This window comes from Falco naumanni, chromosome 7 (genome assembly GCF_017639655.2).
Source record: "Falco naumanni isolate bFalNau1 chromosome 7, bFalNau1.pat, whole genome shotgun sequence".
NCBI classification, from domain to species: Eukaryota; Metazoa; Chordata; class Aves; order Falconiformes; family Falconidae; genus Falco; species Falco naumanni.
The window spans coordinates 62704132-62723008 of record NC_054060.1 but is presented as its reverse complement, the minus strand read 5'-3'; the positions used below and the strand labels follow the sequence as shown (position 1 = coordinate 62723008).

The 18877-nt window shown below is 39.5% G+C and overlaps 1 protein-coding gene across 12 annotated transcripts in view; it reads right to left on the bottom strand.

Moving 5' to 3' along the window:
• MIPOL1 (mirror-image polydactyly 1) overlaps positions 1–18877 on the bottom strand; it is a 197244-nt gene that overhangs the window by 41566 nt on the left and 136801 nt on the right. For all 12 annotated transcript variants that reach the window (XM_040599978.1, XM_040599985.1, XM_040599988.1 and 9 more), the window contains one exon: positions 12584–12678. In XM_040599978.1, the coding sequence (XP_040455912.1) occupies positions 12584–12678 (95 nt within the window). The remainder of the gene's footprint in view (positions 1–12583; positions 12679–18877) is intronic.

Here is an 18877-nt window from a genome sequence, read left to right as displayed (position 1 = left end):
TTTTCAGGAACTCAAGACCCTTTATTGACTAATGAAAGGTTGGGTCCCCAAGCCCACAGACTGATGATGCTTGGAACATATTTTAATCATTTTGGAGTGCTAGCAGCCATCTGTCTAAAGAGCTTTGATCACATAAACGCACTCTGAAATACAGCTTCTTCTGAATCCAAACCCTTTCTGAGAGCCAAAGGGAACCCACAGGCATGGCAACTTTGAGACAATTCAAGGCCCTGTGATGTGATAAGGCAGCTTTTATTATTTAGCACATCATTAGACTTAACGACACCACAGATAACAGATACACTAAAAAGATACCATTGTCAAGTCCTATCTCGTAACAGTAATATCCAACTGTGACTTCACTTTGTTTCTACCCAACACTTCTCACTTACTATGTCATTTTAAAAGAATAGATAAATGAAATAAAAGGATTTTTTTTCCTGCTGCAAGCACCAGAAATGCTAACAAAATAAACACATAACAAATAAATAATACAAATGACAAATGAGGACTTTTTTTCCCCCTTTTTTTTACTGCTTTGCTACTTTGTTTTTTTAAAAAAAGATAAAAAGACAAGCAAACAAATCCCAAATAATCTACTGTATTTACAGTTTAGTCTGTTGGCTGTTGGGCCAGATACTGTTTGCATGTATGAGTCTAGTTTGGCCAGCACTGAATACAAATTCACATTGAAAAGAGAGAGATCCCTTACAGTTACAGCTTTTATAATGTTAATATTTATGAACACATTTTACATAACTGCCATTATAATTTCTCATTCTAACTCTTGAAACAATTTGAGCATCTCAAAGCTTATCTTGTGGTGATCAGTTTTTGCCCTGGTGTCTACTGAAGGGTACAGACACACGCTATTAACCCTGAAAGCTTGCAATCAACAGTGATACCAAGCATGAAGTAAAAATATTTAAATCATCAGAGCCGAGAAATTGCTTGCAAAAATGAAAGCAGCAGCCTTAAGAAAGTGGCAAAACCTGCATAAACCCAGGCCTCTTGATGACAAGAGAGACACAATGGTGGATCCTGTGTGGCCAACCATGACTTTATTTGCTCCAATTGTCAGGAACCTCAATGGGTTCAACCCTGAGATTACAGGACTTGCAGGTTTCTCTTCCTTCTGAGATCTGACTCTTGGCCCTTTTACTGACTCAGGACACGTCACCAGTCACCAGAAGGAACTTTTACAGTCACCCACTGCAGTAATGTACTTTTCCATTCACTAGCCTTCATGCTAAGTGTGGCTAGCCAGCAGTGTGAAGAGAGTGGAAGAAAGAAACACAGCACTTTGGTGGTGCTTATGGAAACACTTGTGGGTGGCCACGCTCTAATCTGTATCACTGACACAGCACAGATTAAGAGAAAAGAAGATAAAAACAAAACTCTACTCAGGTAGAGGAAGAGCTTCTCTAAACTCATGTTGCTGTCAAAAAGACACCACTGATGGTTCACTCAATGTAACTCCCTCCCTCTCCTTCTGTGGCTTTTCCTTCCAAACTGACAGCCAGAAAAGCTTCCCTCCTGGTGAGACAGCAGCTCCATGCCACTGCTCACATGCTTTCTTGGTGATGTTAAGGAAAACCACCCAGGTTGCTCTGTGCTAGTTCTCCTTTCTGTCGTGACCATATGAGCTGCAGCTTATAAAAGCAAACTCATATCGATATGTTACATTTTACTTAAAGATTTGAGAGGCTCAGAATTGTGCAAATCCCAGCAGGCCCATTTATTTTGGAAAACTGTGGCTGAAGCTTCCAAGTTGGTCCCTACTCTCTAAAAATGACAGCTTTCACAGCTATGCTGGAAGAATTACCCATACCAGATGAGTAACACATCATTATCAACGCTGGACACAATGTTAAAAACCTTCAGCTTCCAAAACACAAGACTTCTATCACATTCATTAGAAAAGCAGCTCATGGATGGAATGTAAAAATGGAAATTTTTCCAGTAAAAGGCACCAGCATGACATGTAACAATTTAATAAAAGCTCTAACTTAAAAAAAACAACTGAATAAAGAAAATACCTTATTCTTGGCTTTTCTCTTTGCAAACACAACAGGTGAGCAGTCTTCTGGCTCATGTTCTGCAACAAGCAGAAGACTTTTCATGCCACCTGAATTCCTAGATGCTTCCTAACAGAGTCTTTCCATTGACTCCACTGCAAGCAAGGTTAAGCTCAAGGAAAGAAAAGCAATGTTATGTCTAGCATTGGCTGAAAATTGCTGGTGTGGAAAGTCTTCTTACCAAACAAGTATCTTTTTTTCGTCAATGGCAGATGAAAATTCCAACACAAAAAATGTGTTGGCTTCCTCTGGCAAATTTCTAAGTGAAAATTCTCCTTTCACCTTGACATTTCAACTTGAAACACTATTTTTTTTTCTGTTTCTGTTCTTTAGCTGAAGAGAACTGAACTGAAACACATAAAAATGAGCTTTTTTTATTACTGAATTGACATTTTAACACAAAAACATGTCCTGGAAAAATCAACAAAAAAAGGCATTTAAAGTCCTCCTGACAATGTTATTACCTTATTTCTAAATATCATATTCATAACAAAAGAAATTTCCTTTCATAAAATATTTATAGGGCAAGCTGAAATAATTTTTTTCAGTTTTAGATTTTCTTTGACCCTTCTCATGGGAAAATTTGTCTTTGAAACAGCTCTTATTACACACACAGTTTTCCTGTATTTCTTTAACTTGCTTTAGAGAGGTCTGCTCCTTATCCCTTATCTGTTTTCCTTTCCTCATTTTAAAGTAGGAGTAGCTGCATTTTCATAAATCTCTAAAGGTATTATGGAAAATGATAAGACTTCTTATTCAGTTTATACAAATAAAGCAGCTGAAGTAGACTTTAGTGATGTGATTCATCTATATTCATCCAGCATTTCAATGAAAGAATCGTAATATGTAGGCTCTGGTCCCATACCCTTTCTACCAAATAACAGATTTCATAACCCTGCATGTGCTCTTAACAGATTTTTCCAATGCTTCTTTTGGCTATCCTTACATTATACAGAATAGATATTGACTCTAGTGATCAAAATGTCCTAATTTTTACAAGTATTTATACAGGAGTAGAATATTTCACATTACTAACCTACTCCAACCTATCCATAGCAGTCAGTTGTTGTTCACAGGCAGAGATTTTACACCTTCCTTCCAAAAAGTCCAATTTATAAGGTTTTATCAAACTTGAAAAACAGTTCATAGAAACCTCTAGCTACGCACTTATTCCAAAAAAGCACAGAACAGAATTACACTTCCTAGTCTTTTCAGCTCACCGAGAAACCAAGGAAGTCATAACAGAAAACCGCAGGGAGCGGAGGTAAAGGAGAACGTGAAGGAATCAGCCAGGCGAGGGACAGCTGCTAACAGAAAACCAGCGGGGCCATGTGTACAGAGTCATGAGACCACATCAGCACCCAAGGGCAAGGAATTCCTTTCCATCAACAAATCCCTGCTCTTAAGAGAAGAGAAGAAACTCACCTAAAAAGTTCATCACAGCAAAACCAACAAGGTAGGGTGCTGTTTTAGTTCATGTTACCCCATGACACTGAATAGCTAGGGAAGGCATCTGATGAAATACAGCGCAAGGAGTTGCAGAGTCCTTCTAGCTCTAATGTGCTTGGCACAAGTTGGTCCTCAACTAATCTTAAAAATTTGAGAAAGTCTGCCAATATAACACACTCAATAACAGAAGCAGTAGAAGAATTAACATAGTACATGATATAAATTAAAATCGCATCACAGAGCGTGTTAGGCCTTTGGTCCACATTCACGCTGCCCATGTTCCTCCGCAGATCTGCCGTTTAGTGTTTTGTATCGATGAGGCACCTCTGAAGGCCAAGAGGCCCCTAGAAGTATTAGGCACAAAGTTTTCATAGAAGGTAGGTCAGACCAGTCCATGCCTGAGACAGGAGCAGCACAAGGCAACGTGGGTGTACTACACTCACCTCCCTGCTGGGTGCAGGGCTGGCGTGGGCTGGCTTGTAATTCCATCAGGTGGCTGGGATCTCTGGTGGTTGAGTGCTTCCTCTCCCTTAAAGTTTTTGTAAATCACTAAAGCTGAGTAGCAAATTGGTTTTCCATGCTACAATCTTTTTTTCCCAGTGAGACAGGAAAATTTTCAAAACCACGTCAGGGCAAGAAGAGAAACATTCAAAAGTATTTTTTGTGTGTGTCTCTAAACAAATGAGAGAGAGAGGAAGCTCGGAGAACACTCTGATGGCTAAGCTATTCCATTGGGAGGCAAAAAAAAAAATAAAAAAATACCCTCCACCCCTGCCAACAGTGCCAACAGGTTCAGACACTGCTTTGCCTTTTCATTGCCTGCCAAACAGGCACTGTAAACACCAAGCCTACGGTATATACTAGAGTCTCTCTCTACCATTTCTCTTCTGTGCAAATGGTCAAGTATTAATTGGAGTACAGATGCGAGTCCGGTCTGCCACACTCCCAAAAAAGTTCCCTATCCGCTGTTTTATAAGTCAGTCTTTCCGACTTTATTTTTGCTAGAAAGTACAGCAAATGCAGGAGTGACAATAGTAAATTCCAGGCTAGAGAACAAGAAGTCTGGAAATGGGGCAGGGGAAAGAGGATAATAAATCCAATAAAGTGTGAAGTACATAAAGATAACAAAGGCAACAAGGTAGGGCTCTGCCTCCACTGCTCACCTGCACCATGACACGGTGAAATACAGCTGTCTCAGTAGTGCCAGTAAAACTTCATGCAGCTGCTTTGCCAAAGCAGAGCAGCTTACTGATCTGTTTCCCCCCCTGCAGCTGTCTGATCTGGTTCATGAAACAGCCCCCAAATGCTGGACTTTTATCTCCTATAACACTAACGCGAGCTGTGACTGTATGAGCAGTAAGGAGACAAAGGGAAAGAAGACGGGAGGGCTTACCAGTGCGAAAATGATTACGGGACTACAGAGTAAGAAAGACCCACCAAACCTAAAATGCCAATTATTTTAGGGCTACAGCACCCCACTGGAAAGTGGCACAGTAACAGTGGAGAAACGTGAACCCGCAGGTTCTAAATCCCAGGTTCAAATATCGGGGTGCTGGCTCCCCTCACCCCCACAAACTGACTAAAATTCACTGAAACCTCCGTGGGTTGCTCAGAGAAGGCATGGTTTTAACCAATCTGATTGGAAAGGCAATATGCCCCCGCTCCAGTTTTGACTAATTTCAGTACTCAGTCCAATAGACAAACAGCAAGAAAGCATGCACATTAAAAAAAACAACACCCAAACCCCAAACAAGGGCTAAATCTCCATTCCTTGCACATCCAAATCTCCCACAGAAATCCACAGGACTTTATATGTAGAGAATAAATTAAGAAATATAGTTTGGATATTACCTGAGTTTTTTTCATAACAATGAAAAACAAGCAAAAACCTTAATGTTCCCTTAAAGAGCCATTGTTTTCCCTGTGTTGGGCTGTGCTGGAGTAGGTTAGGTTCCTTCACATGACATAGCACACTGTCTTCCACCATATAATAGATGCAAGTGCCTCACTTCTTTGGTATAAAAGAGAATCTCTCCTCTGCTTGGAAGTAGGAAATTTAATTAGCTCAAGATTTATGTTTGATGTCAGGTGCCTGAAACTCTTGGATAAAATAGAAGTCACTGCTGCAAGGACAGAGAACATTTAAAACACAACTGCCATCTTCCCCTGATCTCCCCAAAATTGTTCTGCAAAAAGAACAGTAGATTTACTGTGATGTTATCCAGTCGTCCTTGATGACTGCAATTATACCATGTTATGTCTAAAGCAACTAATATTGAAACACTGACAGCAACTGCCAGAATAGCCGTGAACAGACAGGATGAAAAGAGCAGGGAAATAGTCAACGTCCATAACTGAAAAAGCGAAATAAAAAAACAGCCATGAAAGGACCAGTTCTTTGAGGTGTACTGGAGGGATACGGTATCCTGCTACTGCTTTAGAGGAAGGACTGAGATCGCTACTCTGCACTAGTGACGGCAGCCTCACTAATCCCCCCTGTACACGGGTTCCAGCTGATTTGGCCTGGGTAGCTGGATGCTAGAGCAGCCCAATCTTTTGCTACACATCATATCCCCCTGAGAGAAATCTGAACCGGAGAAATTGCTGAAAAAGACTGGGAGATGGCAGAACCAACAGGCTGGAGTGTCTGAGCAGGGGTCAGTCAGAGAACAGGAGACTGCATATTTAGGCAGTTGTATTCTGACTTGCTACTGCAGTGGCTGTGCAGCACACAAAATAGAAGATGATGATGAATATTGACATGTTAGATAGAAATAATTAATAGTTTTAATAGCCCTTAAAACCGGAATGAGAAGAACAGTCTAACAACAAAAAATACACCATTATATATCCATGCACGAAGTCCATGGACCATGGTTGAAATGGTGCCATCTGAGTATTATATTCTACAACACTTGCCCTGAAACTATAGAATGGAAGTAGATTAAACACACACCACTGTATTCAGAGCTTCAGTAGAAAAAGCCTTTTCTCCAGGACTGCAAATAGTGCCTCGCAAAGCAACTTGCTTCACCTATTTCTCTTATTACAGGGTAACTTAGTTCTGTAATTAAAGTGCAAATTGAGTTTGTCCCTGCACTTACAAGTCTTTCATTGGAGGAAATAATTAAAAAATCCTTGATTCTCTTCCTTTTTGCTTCTATCAACTGCAGTCTTTAAAAAGATGAACGTCCACATCGTTTTACAAGAGACTTGGTGAAAATCATAGGGGCCTCCTTAAAAACAACTGCTATTGAGACACGAATGCTAATTTAAAAGAAGTATCAGGACAACTGAAATGTCTAGATTAAAATTTTGTTAAACCTCTTCAACAGTTTATAACTTATAAAAGTGATACAACTGGTTAGGGAGCAAGAAAACGGTTTGCAGTGCTGTCAGAGAAGCTACCCATATCAAATGACAGTTTGATTCTAAAAATATTTATTTCAGGTCATAGTAATTCCTAGTACTAGAGGTCTCACTGAAGTTACCTTTCTATTTCATTATTGAAAACCGTCACGTAACTTCAAAATAAGCCATCTTTTTCTCCCATGCTGGCTGTAATGTATAGATTCCAATTACTCTGCAACGTGTAACTCCTGGGACTGTGACATGCAACTGTCATTACAACTCCATCTCTCCACGCTACTATGATCTTTCTTTCAGATCTTCATGTCAACTTCAGAGACTGAAAAATAATTCTAAATTAAACTTCATTTTAACATTGCAAGTTTTTTCAAATGTCTGTTCATCAGGAAGTTTGCTGAAATAAATGTAAGCTTCTTCCCACGGCGACTTCCAGCCTGCAGCTATTTCTGCATCTCACACATTTCAACAACAAATTGGAAGAACCTTTGGATAAAGATTTTTTGCAAAAAGGTTTCACTATCCCTCCTCACCTGCAAACATCAGACTTGGCAAATATATGGCTTTTAGAGCACTTGATTAACCTCTTGTCATTGAAATAACTACTCAAACTTATTAAAAGCATGCCTAAATTTTGCCTTACAGCCTGGCCATACCAATTCTTATCCTCAGCAGCTTCATTCAAAAGTGTGTGGACTAACGCAGATGTACATATCTTACACAGCTGGAGAGTAAACAATGATTTTATTGAACTAAGCATCACTGCATCTGACCCCAATATGCAGTCTATCAAAAACATGCTTTTAAGTAAGGATAGTCCTGTATTTTTATTTTGCTGCCTTATCTTTCTTTGCACTGGGGTTGATATGTTAAAGGCGTATCTTTAGCTGTACTAGTTAAAACTTGTTCAAATTATTTGCCTGTGAAAATTCCTGGTGCCAGAGCTTTGCAGTGAAATACCGTAGCTTTTACAATAAAAATAATTGGGAAAAAATATACGTACTTTCCTATGTAGAGAAATATTTCTCATACGCAGCTGTGCCGTTTCAGCTAATATGTGAAAAATAAGCAGTATGCAATAGCATATGCCTGTGTTAGCATTTTAACATGTAGGGGAAGTACACTTCTGAAGTATTACTGAAATAGAAGGAAACTGATTATAAAAATGGACAGATCACATAAGTGAAAAATATGCAAATAAAAAACTTGTGATGAAGTTCAAACAACAGAGCCATCTACGTGAGGAAGAGGTAGTGGGACTAACACTCCCACATACTTCAAAACTGATTATTTGGATACAGCCTTCTCTGGTCATCAAGGACGTATGATTTGCATTAATCCTTAGCTTAAAGAGTACTGTGTTGAAACAACTGCATTAGTAAACTAGAAACTCTATACTGTTCCTAACTGTTATGCAACTTTTCATCTCTGATACGTATTTTTGGGTTACTACCCAGAAAATGTAATCTTCCTTTTGAGACATGACAGAAATGACACAAGAACAAACAGAAGCAGAGAACCTGCCCCACTTCATTCGGAGCCAGTTTCCTCTCCTTTCTGAATCTGAAATAGATTCTTCCTCCTTTTCTTTTTCCTCCTTTTCACTTCTCTTTCCTTTTAATGAAGGCTGCAATTGTTCTAGGATGTGCTTTCTTTTCAGAAAGACAAAATTGAGATGGAAATCAATGTTCCATCATTTATTTCCCAGAAGTTCATTTTAATTTTGGTCTTCATTCAGGAATTCAGGCCTTCCATGAAATCTCCAGCTTCAGTGAGGATTCATTTTCCACTTCACCTGCAACGAAGCATGGCTTACAACGTAGGCTTCCTTCACAGCCAGAGAAAAACACTGAATGGCTTCTAACAGTAGCAGCTACCTGATCCTGGAACTGCAGAATAACTCAGGTTGGAAGTGACCACTCGAGGTCTCCGGTCCAACCAACCTCCCTCTCACAGAGACATCAGCTATGAGATCAGAGCAGGTTAGTCATGACTTGATAAAGTCAAGCACTGGAAGTCTCCAAGGATGGAGATAGCAAAAGCTCTCTGGGCAACCTGTTCCAATGATGGACAGATTGTCATGCTGAAAGAAGTCTTCCCTTATAACCAGCCTGAAACTCTCTTGTTTCAACTCAAGTCTATTGTCTCTCACCCTCTTGTCACACGGCGCTGTGAAGAGCTTGTCTTTCTTGATAACCTCCTCATAGCCACCGTCAGGCTGCTCTTATGTCTCCCTGAAGCCACCAAAGAAAGAAGTATTTTTTCCCCAGGCTGAACAAGAGCAGTACCCTCAAGTCTCTCTTTACAGTGCAAACGCTAAAGCTTCCTGACCATACTTGGTGGCCCTCTGTCAGACTCGCTTCAATTGACCCAAAAGTGGATGCAGTATTCTAGATACCAGGAATCTTTCTCCTGGAGAAAAAATAAAAGGGATTTTTCTTTTCCCCCTCTGAAGGTTGTTTCCCTCCTTTGAACGTGGCTGTGTATATGTACGGTTGCATGTTCACACATACAGATATTCTGGACCTAAATATTTATTCTCTGATTTTGTATAATGATATTTGGGTTTTTTTGGATTATACTAATGTTAGTACAAGACAGTTCAGTATAAAAATACACATTGTAATGTTAATGTTTACACATGTATGCATTAAAAAACTATTAATATATGCACACAGTAATTACCTTTTACGACCAAACCCCTAAAAAGGCAAGGCTTTAGGTATCCCTTGTACATTGTAAATCTAGTGTTTGGATTTTTTCTCAAATTTGTTTCTCCTGAGTTAAAGGATGATGTAGAAATCTCAGTTAAAAGACAAAAACAAAGAAGAAAAGTATGAGAAAATGCTTTTTCTAAGGCCAAGGAAGACCTAAGAGCAGAAGGAGGAGAAGGCAGCAAATGGAGTCAAAATTCCCAAGCTGCTTTCATGCTGGCACTGCAGAGATGACAGAAGGTATGAAAAGCTGGCAAAGGGATGAGAGAACAGTAGGTGAAAGAAATGTGCACCCTGCACGATAACGGGTCTCATTGTAGCTCTACAGTTCAGATGAGGGGCGGCACATGTGCAGAAGCCTATACTTTGCTCCCTGAGAAGCTCTGAAGTTCGAAAGAGAAATAACTCCAGGGAAGCAGAGTCTTGAACAGCAAATCATCTAGCTAACTCACTTGGATTAAAGCACTAAACTCCCACCTCAGTCCAAAACAAGCTGTCTGAAAATCACTCTCTGCTTACTCCAGATTATCATCGCATGACAAGCAGTAAAAGAAAACAAAAAGACCCAGTAGACATCTACACAAGCATTCCTTAACTAGCTTCCACATACAAAACAGAGAGTAAATTTTCCCTGATTTGGGATGGCCTGGGAAATGTACTCTCCGCTTTGTCATTCATCATTACTGTGGCCATCCCACCCTTGGCCTGATACAGTCCCAGAAGCTTTATGCACATGCGATAGATACTCTTTTCTTCATCTGTGTCACCTGGCAGGCACTCAAAGTACCGCCACACTACTGGATGACAGAGGCTGCAGATGTTCATGTAATATAAGGGAAACTGTAACTGAAATGCTAAGAAGTTCACAAGAATTCTCATAATGGTGCAATTAAATTCTAGCCAAGGCAAAAGATAGGCCCGAGACCTCAAATGCACTTACAGGAGTCCTTCTTGTTGCCTTTCACATTCCTCACCAGGTTCAACTCCAGCTGGCCTTTTGCTTTCCTAGCCATGTCTGTATGTTCACAGAGTGTTACTATACAGAGAAGTTGTGGAGTCTTCATCCATGGAGATACTCAAAACCCATCTGGACGTGATCCTGGGCAACTGCTGTATGTGGCCCTGCTTGAGCAGGGGGGTTGGACAAGATCACCTCCAGTCAATCAATCTGTTACTCTGTGGGTCCACTTCAGAACACATTAGAAAAAAAGCCCATCCTCTAAGGACAGTGAGGTAGGAAATAAAATCTTTCATTTTGATACTTCTGAATTAATATGTAACTTGTATAGCTTAGTAGTGATACAATAGTTCTTGCCCCAGGGGATATTCAGGTGAGCATTTCCACACTTTATGGCTAAATCTTGCAAATGCTATTATCAAGCTTACAGTGAAATTTTGCTTGCTCAAATTAAGGGCTGTAAGCTAATAACATGGTACGTTCCAATGGTGATTCCTGCAAGTCATTATTGTTAACATTTTTGAGATTTAAAGCATTTACATGAGTAAACTGCAGCTGCTGCCCACTACACTTGTTAAATGCTATATGTTAGTGCAAACTTCATATGCTATGTCAAAAATACAACCCAAAAGTCAATGAAAAAATCTCCTGTAACATGCAGAGACAAACATAAGCAAACTCTTAATTTCTGAAATATCAATAAAAACATTGCATTTTGCAATGTTTGGTTTTTTTTTTTCAAAAACACTGACTCCTGTTCTTACATCTGCTGTCAAGAGTGGTTCCAAAGAATGTTTATCAATATGGTGATAGGCGCTTTATATATATAAATATAAAGTTTTAAAGTTATTATACAAAACCCATTTAAGTGAGTAATAAGGGCACTATAATAAATTCTTTCAAGCTTGGTAAATCACACCATAATTTGTGCACACACTAAATGCTGACCAAATTCATTAAAAGCAATAATCACAAATTGCTTGGGGTTTCTATTCACTATTAACAGGCTTTAAATAAATGCCTGTGAGATTTAGGAACAAAAGTTGTTTTTGAAACTTTCCTCCAAGGTTTTAATAAACTTAATGAGAAGGGGAAACTCAAAAAACCTCTAGAAACCTGAGTATTTTTCACTTGTAAATGCTGAAACACTGAAAACATACACAGTTCTGCTACTGCAAATGCTTCTTAGTCATAACTAACTAGTCCTCTTTATTTCCAATGAACATAATATTCACACTACATTTATTATTTACCTCTGCAGCCCACATCCCTCATCACAGACATTCAGCCTTCAGATTCACAATTTTCTGCTGTGTTGATGCCAATTCTCCTGCCTTTAACCTGCTGGCAGTTCTGTATCCCCTCTCACACAGGAGGTCAGGATGAAATGAGAGCTGTAACCCAACATCACTCCATAAAACAACCTAACTCCTTCACTGGACCACACAGAACTTTTCCTTAGGGACTAAAACCCACTGATCCATGCAAATGTGCAGTGCAGCCCACCTAAATTAATGAGAGGATGGCTATTTCTCTCATTCTATGTACTGCTACAGAATGTAAGGAATTAAGACATACATACTATATTGGGGTTGAAAAAGAAAACAGTATTTTAGAATTACAGATTTTATTACTTTAAAATTTATGTTGATTAATTTAGGTATGTGCAAACAACCAGGGAAGAAACAAGCACTTATGTCAACTGGTTCTTTTGTCTCCGTATTTGTAAGTGAATGCATTGCTAATAACACAGCTTTTTCATTCCTACAAGAATCAATTGCCAGCAACCTTCCCCTTCCCTCAGAAGAAACTAATAGAAAATTTAGGCTACAAGAAAAGGACTTCTATTTCAAAGAGATGGTTGGTGAGCAGTAAAGCAGAAATGCACACCTTGATTCATTGATGTATTCACATTTCCAACAAATACCTATTTGATAAGGCCATTTCCTCACTCACAGACACAGCACAGAAAATTTCCCCTACGAGTCACTGATTTATATTAATATTAACTATTTTACCTGTAATAAACACGCAGTGTCTGGATTTCTTCTTCTAATTTTTTGCACTGTTGAAGAGCAGCCTCTTTTTCTTGCTGTGAGGCTATCAATTCTGCCTGTGAAATGATAAACAAACAATTTATTCAGAATATCCATATTGGTTTGAAAACATAACAGTTCTTTGTGCATTCATTTCAGGCATGCTTTATTATAACTACATATATAAAGATACACTGTTTTGTAATGCTGCCTATTCAATTCTTATAAAATTTTTTTTCTTGTTCTAGCATTGCAATTGTTTCTAGGTTTTTTTCCTAGATGTTTTGAACAGCTCCCCTCACATATAAGGTAAACCCCTTTGCATGGCTAAGGTTAGACCTCGTCAGTTCAGCCGAGTGTTTATCAGCCCACATATTTCATATTGATATAATGTTTCTGCAGTGCAAACCCGTTGATCAACACGCAGCGAGTGACGCAAGGCATGCAGCCACAAACTGCCGACGCGTGACTCTCGGGCTGCACATGGCGCTCCGGCTGCTCCTGCGGTGGGAGCCGCTGGCCGATGGTACCGGCTCCCTCTGGGATCTGGGTGCGTTTTCACCCAGGATCTGGTTTATAGCGGAGTGAGGGAATCCCTGAGCAATTGCTGTCATCTCCCACCTGCGAACCCTCCCGGATGTTCCTCCTCCCACTGTTTATTCACACCGAGCTGCAAAGGGCTCCTGACTCACAGCCATTATGGAAATTGCAGCATGTGGCTTGTAAGTCAGGAAGGTGGCCAGCCCCCTCCTCTCCCCAAAGCCTTAAGGTTAAAAAGGTGGTAGGAGAAATAAGTATCATGTACATTTAATACAGCTGTATAGCTTAATCATCATTAATTTTAAAATGTCCAGTTTCAATTGCACTGCAGGACTCCCTTGAGGGCCCAGGTACCATATAAATTATCTTAAAATCAGCCGATGATTAATTGTTGTAACAACAAATAAGGCTGGGCTTGTGCAGCAATTCTTTGACACATGAGCCTAAGCATTGGGCTGCTTTCCAATGTTTTTAATTCATGGTGTAAGTTATTAATTGTACAAATTGTAAAGCCCCAAACCAAGAGGCACATGTGTGCAAAATGCTGACTGCGGATTCTGCCAACTCTTTAGGACAGTGTTGCGGAAAAGTTTCTTGGTAAATTAAAGACCTGTTATATGAGCTACAAACGCATGAAGGGAAATGCATGAAGCTCAGCCCCTAGCTCTGCCAGACTCACTGTATACTCATGAACCACTGTCTGTATGCCTCAGAGTTTCTCTCCTAAAACAGGGCTCCCACTTGCTTCTGTTTCCTGTTTGTCTGTTAAGATTGTAAGTCTTCAAGGCAGGTGTTTTACTGTTTACTGTCAACTCCCAGTCATCTATGGGCAATTTATTCTGCTGGTTGATTAATCATGTCCTGGATATGTGGCTGACTTCTGGCAAATCTTATTAAACACCGTGTTGCACAGATGCAGCTACACAACCACCGGGCTGTTCAGTGTGTCACGTTGCACCCAGGGTTTTGCATTGCCTGGGTACAGGACCCACTGCTGTAATTGCTTCTGTAACAGACAGGCATAAAACTTTAACAGGAAATTCTCTGGAGAATAAAAACAAACTTTCTTATTATATGGAGGCTTCCTTCAGTGTTAAAAGCCGAAAGTGTTAATGTTTAACCTCTGAGTGACAGTGGTTTAAAGCTTCTGATACTGAAAACAATGTACTGAATGCTGGCAAGCCCTACCTGCTGTCAGCAAGAGGTTAAAATCCTCTGCAGGTGAGCCTCTTGCCCGGTGCTGGTTGCTGCCTTGCAAGCAGAACTCACAGAACACAAGGATGTTAGCCAAACCAAGCTATTTTCTGTAATTATACTGTTCTGTAGGTGAAACAACATTCTTAAAAACTGGAAAACACGCTAGAATCAAAGTAGGTGGTTTGTTCTAGAGGCCAATAATTAACATCCTTGCCAATTTTCAGTGTACTGTGAAGTGTGATTGAAATGGTAGACTGGAAGGAAATGTTTGCAGCTGACACACCTACTCACGGAGAGATTAACGGCTGGTCTCTTTGGAGAACTATCATAAAAAATACACCTAATGTTCCACTTGCTTTTCAGGACAAAAGTCAGAAGGCACTGGAGTTTGAAGACTCTTATTTATGTCAGTTTTTCAGCAGAAAAAACTGCACTGATTAGGCTGGGTTTGCACCAGTAAAAATAACAGCAGAATCAGGTGCTTTGGATTTTAAAAAAAACCCAACCAGCTAGAGAAACTGAAGGGAAGAAAAGTAGACATTTGCTAACCTCTTCAGTAGCATGTAAGGATTGATACTAGGGAGCTGCATAAGCCCAACAAAAATTCAAGCACAAGAGTTTTTGTGCACAGCATGCAGCCATGCGACAAAACCAACCCATCATTCACAGGCCTGAAGAGTGGTAAACACAAATAAACGACTCAAATATCAACCCAAAAGAGAGATGTCTTCCTTCACTACAAGAAGGAAAGCAAAACAGTGCCCATTACAAACTCACTTTGCTAACTAAAACAATGGTGCCTGCACTACCTATAAAACATTTGGAAGACTCCTTTAATGTATATTGAAATCCATCCATAGTGCACATGGCAAAAATCCTACATGAGCTCACCTCTAGTAATAACAATAGCTCCTTGGAAACTTTTTAACAAAATATTATTCCTTTGGATAACGTCAAGCTGTGGAAATCAGAACTCTTCACAGAAATGGATCAGTTTTGATTAAATTGTTTTGGAAGGTAGGGTAAAGAAGGAGCCACAAGAAGAGAAAGAATTACACCCAGGTTCCTCTGGTGGAGGCTTTCCCCAAAAAGGCCAATTTATAGGTGAGGTTGGTCACCACTTTGGTACAACAGTCACCCGCAGTGAAGTTCCTATTTAACCAGGAAAGGGTATTCTGATCACTGGGACAAGGTCTTTTTTCACCATTTTGTTGTGCCCACAAGTTCTTATGCTTTCATATCTGGTTTAATGTGGACAGAACCTTCCCCCTTCTCTGGCCCCCACCCTGCTTTCCTGAAAAAGGGAATTCTTGTTTCTACACTTCCCTCATTTTGCATTTTAGCAAACAGTTACTTCTTGAAAAATTAAATTTTCCAATTAAATCTAAAAAACTAATTACTACCTATCAAACCTAAAATAGCTCTTGACTAAGAAAATCTCATTACTGGTCCTTTTACTGTTGCTTTTGTTTCAAAATATTCAAATGAACAATGCTATGTGTTTTCTTAACCCAAAGGCTTGAAAAATACAAGATTTAAACAAAGGAAAACACAGGGTAAAACTAGTTTTTATCTTTTCTTAATTCCTCTAGGGCAAACATGAGCACCCTCAACTCTAATCTAAATTGAAAGAGGTAAGAACATGCAGAATCCTATGCCGTCAGGTTCCCTGTGGGTGAGAGACGGCTTTTATAATGCTTTCCAACATCCAACAGAAGGAAAAAAATATTCAGTGAACTTGAGTAATAAAGCTTCATAGTTTTATCTTTTTAGTGATTATTTTTCTCATGCGTTTATACAGGGGATATATATTTCCACATATATATTCATAAAGAACATATATTTTTCCTTCATTACATCGGCTAAACAAACAACATTTTCTGTTTCCTCCCAGTAAGCAGGCTCTCCGTTCTCCCGACCGGTTCAAACCCATCTCTCATGAGTACTCTGCTAGCAGTACATCCTACCTGCGGTGGCAACATCTCACCCCATACATACTTGCATACATTTTGCTCACAGTCACCCTCTGGTATCTGCCTGTTCCCCTGCCCACTGTTATTGCCTAGCTAACAGTGGAAATTCTTACTCATCCTGTGAATGATGATACTTTACACTTGGTACCATAGAATTCCACCCCACTGCTTTTATTTTTCCAGTACTTGAGGCCATTCCAATCTTTCTGCAAGATAGCTTGAACTGACTTTGTATTAATAATATCTCCACTTTGTATTAATAACATCTCCCAGCTCTGTGTCATCAAGCAATTTTGTTGGTATGCTGTTGCTTTTCGTGCCAAAGTTTCTCAATGACAGCATTAAAGAAAACTGGTTCAGCACCAATTGGTGAGAAATTGGAGAGAAATTCCGCTAGTGAAATCCTTGGACCTTAACGTTTCTCTTTTCAAAGCTGTTTGCTGTTGCCTTCCTGCTAACTAGTTCCTTATTGCCTTTGACTAATCCCTCATCTCCTTCATGGGTACATGACATTTTGCAGACAGACATGAGCTCAACGTGCCCATCCTTCCAAACAAGAGATGCTAGGTGAAACCAGTTAACAGCAAGCAGCATTTCCCACATTAAGCTTGTGCCTGCTTGTAAAATAACAATATACACATTGCCCACTATAATTAATAATTTTCCACAGGGCACCACATATAAGCTTGTGTGTCAGCTTATATTTAACAAGTTTCCTTGTCTAAATAACCAGTTATCATACCAAAGAAGAATTCTTGCATGATCTTACCTGGGTGAAAGCTGTACTTCAATCCACTATTGAGGGAGCCACGTTTTAAAAACATTTTCCTTCCAAATTTGCTGTGAAGGCTCACAATAAAGACTAACTGGTCTACAATTGTGAGAATTATGTTTTTTGCCCTTCTAAATCTAGATGCTGCCTCTGCTAATTCCCTGTCATATGACGCTGTACACAGCCTCATAGGATTTGTTAAAGAACTTCACTGTCATTCTAGCAGTTTCAGGTACCAGCTGTTAGAGATCTGCAGACAGAAACCATCCATTATCCCGATCTGAGCACAATAATCTGAAAATTGATGATGTACTCCGCTTCCACACATTCACTTTTCTTAACCTCTGGTCCTCATAGCTGACATCATCACTGCCCAATGTTGAGAGAAAAAAAAAAATATCACACACTTTCAGACCTAATCTGGATTATCCTTGATCCCCATGCCATTCCCAGAGAGGTGGCACATTTCCTCTTTCCTTGTTCTCATTTCAGTTGTTACGCTATTGTTTATTTTAATTTCCTTTTCAAGGGCTGATTTAGCTTAACCTCTGACAATTTTCATTCTAAGACATAACCGTCTTGTTTAATAAGTACTCTTACAGAATAGTTATTATTACCTTATTCTTGCTGAAATTATAATTAACCCAATTAGAACTGACAGCCTTCCACCCAAAGCGTTTTCCCCTGGCTTGACCAAGATACCTGTTAACATGCTTTAATTCAGTAACAGTTGCTACCAACAGCTTTCTACTGATCCAGGATATTCCTATGGATTAGAAGAAGGCTGGATGAGAAGTCTGGAGAGTCTCAAAGGTCGTTACTGCAATTTAGGGACTCAGTCATTTACACTTGGTAGAGCTGCGTAATGGGGAAACGTGGCAATAAGATGTCTTTCTGCTCCTTAGGCCCTGTGTTATTGGAAGCCTGAAATGGAATCGAGCAAGCACAGCTGAGAATTGCCCATTTCTCGTGGGGCAGAAGTATGCTCCTGCCGATATTAGCAGGCTAGCTGGACAGCAAGGGGTCAGGTGTCTTCCCAGGGCAGCGGGAGACTGGGAGAGGGAACAAAGGTTTCTTTCACTCTGAATTAGAATGAATAAGCAAGGGGGAAAAAAAATCTAGAAAAGCGTTTTAAAACCATGGAAGAAATATTTTTACCTTGCGCTATTTTTAATTCTTTTACATTTTACACATCACATCAATAAGAGAGGTACGTACTGCATGATAGAGCAGGTCACGTTGTGACACGTTATGACATCCAACTTCTAACCATTCTGTTATTTTTACATTAGCCGCTGCTACTTAGTGCAGATTACAACAGCTCATCTTATTTTCTATATCAAAGTGTCAACATATCAAACTGTTCTACCAACAACAGAAGCAGGTGACACTTTGATCTAGAAAAGAATATAAGCACTTGTCTTATTAATTAGGGGATCAGAGGTTTTCAGGGTCAGGAAAAAGACTCCAGCTAACAGGAGGGGATGGAAAATGCCTAGCACGCTAATAACACACTAAGTGATCGCCTTGTTTTTTAAATCACAGTGCTAACATGTCAAACTGTTTCATTACAATACAAACAGGGGACACATTGACCTAGAAAATGAGATGAAATGTTTCAGCTTGCATTTAAGTTTCAGCTGCCCTCGACAATTTTGAAAATGAAAAGTGAAAATTAAAACTATACTATGGTAGATGCTGTAAATTATTGACACATCATGAAATGCATAATTAACAATAATAAATCCAGATTTAAAATATAAAGTTAAAACTTCATGTTGAATTTTTGAAGTT